General features: G+C 67.3%; 1 protein-coding gene across 4 annotated transcripts in view; it reads right to left on the bottom strand.

Moving 5' to 3' along the window:
• The window catches only part of NEFH (neurofilament heavy), a 5,498-nt gene extending 1,866 nt beyond the window's left edge, over positions 1 to 3,632 (bottom strand). For 3 of the 4 annotated variants that reach the window (XM_033518220.1, XM_033518222.1, XM_033518221.1), the window contains exons 1-4: positions 2,825 to 3,632; positions 1,421 to 1,620; positions 653 to 777; positions 15 to 351 (exon numbers count right to left, since the gene is read on the bottom strand). In XM_033518220.1, coding sequence (XP_033374111.1) covers positions 15 to 351; positions 653 to 777; positions 1,421 to 1,620; positions 2,825 to 3,617 — 1,455 coding nt within the window. In that variant the 5' untranslated portion in view covers positions 3,618 to 3,632. The remainder of the gene's footprint in view (positions 1 to 14; positions 352 to 652; positions 778 to 1,420; positions 1,621 to 2,824) is intronic. The other variant, XM_015643456.2, reaches the window with a different exon arrangement.
• Between the last annotated feature and the right edge of the window lie 576 nt (positions 3,633 to 4,208).

Raw genomic sequence — 4,208 nt, 5'->3', positions numbered from 1 at the left:
GGTTTCTCTGGGGTCTTGGCCTCCTCCTTTGCGGGGGACTTGGCCTTTTCTTCACCCTCTTCTTCAGCTTTCTCCTCTTCTTCTTCCTCCCCCTCCTCCTCTTCAGCTTTTTCCTCTTCAGCCTCTTTCTCAGCCTCCTCCTCCTCTGTGACCTCCTCAGTCACCTGGATTTCCTCTGTCTGCTCCTCCACAATCACCGTCTCCTTCTCTGATTTTTCCACCACCTTGATCTTCTCCTCGCTCTTCACCTTGATGCTGGTGGTGATGCTGGGGGGCTTGGGCACCACCTCGGGGTAGGAGAGCATGCCAATGCCAGTCTCAAGTCGATATTCCTCCCCTTCCAGGAGCTTTCTGCCAGGGAGAGATCAGAGCAGGGCACTCAGTGACGGCTTCTCATCCCCTCCTGTGACCAGGAGCTACCAGCAATGTCCTGCAGCTCTGTCCCCCTCCCTGCTCCATCCTGGATGATCCTCCCGCTCCTGTGGCCTGGGATGAGCAGCTTTCCTTGCCCTTCTCTCCTCACACCACTGAGTCACCCAACTGGACATTACCCACCATGGCTTTGGAGCCACCAGAAAGAGCCCAGGTGTTAACAAGGGACCTCGAGCAGACCTGCCTGAGACCCCCCACACCTTCTCCTGCCCCCCTGTACCTGTAGGCAGCGATTTCGATGTCCAGAGCCATTTTGACGTTGAGCAGATCCTGGTACTCCCGGAGCTGAGCTGCCATCTCCCACTTGGTGTTCCTCAGCTCACTGTCAAGCTGCTGGATGGTTTCCTGTGGGCAGACAGAGCAATAATTTGGGGAGAGGGGGACACGTGGCACAGTCCCCAGGAGCAGGGGGACACAGAGCACCCCTAAAGGGTCCCCTGGTCTCCAGCACCAGCAGAGAGGAGTCTGCAGCCGCCTCCTCCTGCAGACACACAGGGAAGGGGACACAGCCAGGGGTGGTCCCAGGGTGTCCAGTCACTTTGGGGGACCTGGCAGGAGCCCTGTATGCCCTGAGCAAGGAGCTGCTCTCCAGCTGAGCCCCTCCCAGCACTCCCTCCAGCAGGAACAAGCTGTGGGAATGCTCCCAGGACTTGGGTGAGTCCAGTGGAAATTGAACTGCAGCTGGAGGCAGGGGACAGCACTTCAGTCCAAGGCCACCAGGGCAGCCCTCACTTCCCAGGTCTGGGGGATGGGATGTTTGGACACACTTCCATGATGTTTGTAACCAGGCAGAGCCATGGGGCAGCTCCAGGGGTGCTGAGAGCCACAAGAGCCCGGACACCAGCTCAGGCTCTGGGTCCCTGATTCCTGTGGGCTGGGCCAGGCCAGTTCTCCCCGAGCATTTGCCAAAACAACTTCACATCCCTGAAGCCGAAATCCCAGCACTGCTCCTTCCCAGCCTGGGCTGCTGCCCACCGCGCCACGGTACCTGGTAGGACAGGACATCTGCATGGTGGCGCTCCTCCGAGTCCTGCCTCTGCCTCTCCAGCGACTCCTGGGTGCCTTTCAGGGCTTCCAGCTCGGTGGTCTTGGCCTGGAGCTGCCGGCGGTACTCGGAGATCTCCTCCTGGGCCAAGCGCATGGCATCCGTGTTCACCTTGGCCACCTCCGAGAGCTTGTCCAGCCTCACTGCAGTGGAAAAGAGAAGCTGCAGGGCGGGAGGGAAGGAGGCTGAAGCCTCCTGTCCTTGGGGAAACTCAAACCTGTCCATGCCACACATCCCTGTCCTCTGCAGAGCTATCCCAGGCTCCCCGAGCGCTCTGCCTTCCCCACCTCTCGCTCCAGCTCTGCCAGGAGGTGGAGGACGGGCAAGACGAGCTCGAGGGTGTTTCTGCCATCCTGGACTTCACCCAGTGCAGATCCTCGCTGCAGCCCCCGCTTCCCCTTCAGCTGTGTCACAGCCCCCTGCCCCACGGCGCTGCCTCCCTGCCGCATCCCAGACACGCCAACCCCGGCCCGAGGCGGGGGGGTTTTGCCGCAGCGCCCTGCGGACATCCCAGGGGACGAGGATGGGCACAGAATGAGGGGACAGGAGCGGGGAACAGCGATCCTGCGGCTCCCGGAGCAGCCCCCGCCCCTCGGGACGGGCTCCCCTGGCTCGGCGCTGCCGCTGTCCCCGGTGCTGAACCGCCGCTGTCCCCGGTGCTGCAGCCGCCCTGCGCAACCGGGGGGCTCTGCCCGCGGTGCCGACCCCACCCCGCGCCCCCCGGGCCGTAGTGTCCCCTCCACCCTCTCCAGGAAGCGCCCCTCCCTGTCCTTCCCTCCCGCCTCAGGGATGCGGTACCGCCCCCCCCAGCACTGCAAAGCCCCGGCCTCACCCCGGCTGAGAGGAACCAGCACAACACCCTGCAGCATCGGGGGGGCCGACACCCCAAAACCTTGCGGGGTGCAGGGTCGGTGATGCTGGAATCCTTCTTGAAACTCACTGCGGGGCAGAGGGGGGTTCGGGAAGCGCTCCCGCAGGTACTGGAGGTGCTGGTGGCAGGGGTGGGGTCACCCTGAAGCCCTCCCAGGGCGCTGGATATCGGGGGGTCCCTGCACACTCCTGGGGGGGCACTAATGCCCGCCCCCAACAATATATGGGGGGTCCCTGCACCCTCTGGGGTATCCCAACACCCTCCAGGAGCACAGTAGAGGTGGGAGGGGTCTCTGCACCTCCCGGGGTGGGGGCACCCTAACACGATATAGAAAGCGGGGGGGGTCCCCGCATCCCTGGGGACTCCCTCGCTCCCTTTGCTCCAACCCCATCCCGGGGCGCTGCAGCCCAGGGTACATCCCCGGGGAGGTACGGGGATGCTGCGGACGCGTTTAGCGGCCACACCCTCACACTCACCGCGGAACCACTCCTCGGCCTGCAGGGTGCTGCGGGCCGCCGTGCCCTCCAGCTGTGCGCGCAGGTCGCGGAGCGCGGCGGTGACTCCGGGCCGCAGGGACGCGGGGGGCTCCGCGGGCAGCTCGGGGCGCGCCCCGCGCAGCAGCGCTCCCACCTCGGCTCGGTGCTGCCTCCGCAGCTGCTCCGCCTCCTCCCGCAGGGCCCGGGCTCGCTCCTCCAGCGGCGCCCGCGCCCGCTCCTCCTGCGCCGAGCGCTGCGCCAGCCCGCGGGCCGCCGCCTCCAGCTCCGAGCGCTGCCGAGCCTCGTCCTCCAGCCTTCCCCGCAGCGCCGCCACGTCCTCGGCCAGGCGCGCCCGCTCCAGCCGCAGCTGCCCCTTCTCGGCGCCCAGACGCAGCACGGTGCCCCGCATGTCCCGCAGCTCCCGGGCGTACAGCTCGCCCATGGCCGAGCGCCCCGCCTGCTGCTGCCGCAGCGCCGCCGCCTCGGCCGCCAGCGCCCGGTTCTGCTGCTCCAGCGCCCGCACCCGCTCGATGTAGCCGGCGAAGCGGTCGTTCAGCACCTGCAGCAGCTCCTTCTCGTTGCGCGCCCGCGGTTCGCCGTTCAGCGAGTCCAGGCTCTCGGTGGAGGACGCGGCCGCGCTGCCGCCGCCGCCCCCCGCGCCCCGCGCCCGTCCCACCACCGGGGCCGGCCACGAGTAGAAGCCGCTGGAAGCGGCGGAGCGCGGGGGAGCGCGGCCCGGCTCCTTGCGGAGCCCCCCCGGGGGGCCCAGCAGCGTCTCCAGCATCAGGCTCATGGCGACCCCCGCCCTCGCTGCGGCACCGGCGCGGCCGCACAGCTTTATAGCGCTCGGGGCGGCCGCTCCGCCCCGCCACCGGCAGCGGGGGTGGCACCGGCACCGGCACCGGCACCGCCCCGCGCCGCCGCCGCAGCCCCGCGGGTGCGGGGGGACCCCGCTGCCACGCCCAGGTGGGGAGCGGGAGCCGCACCAGAAAGGAGCGGATTCCCCCTGGCAGGAGAACGGGGACTCTGGGGCACAGAGGGATCCGGGAGGAGAAAACAGGAGCACCGGGAAGGGAGTGGAGAGCTCCCGAAGGGAACATGGAACCCCCCCGGGCAAGATAACCGGACCCCTGGGACGGGAGGAGGGTGCTCCTCAAGGGAGAACACATCCCTCGGGCAGGGAGCAGGACCGCTGGGAATAGGGAATGGAAGCTCCGGGAAGGGAGCAGGGACACCCCAGGACAGAGTGGGAAGTGGAGAGCTCCTGAAGCAAGTATGGACCCCTCGAGCAGAGAGGGGGATAAGAGGAATAGAGGGTGAGACCTTCGGAAAAGGAGGTGGGACCCGCGAGAACAGGGCAAGGACCCCATGGAAAGGGAGTGGG

This window comes from Parus major, chromosome 15 (assembly GCF_001522545.3).
Source record: "Parus major isolate Abel chromosome 15, Parus_major1.1, whole genome shotgun sequence".
NCBI lineage: Eukaryota > Metazoa > Chordata > Aves > Passeriformes > Paridae > Parus > Parus major.
This window is presented reverse-complemented; position numbering and strand designations above follow the sequence as displayed.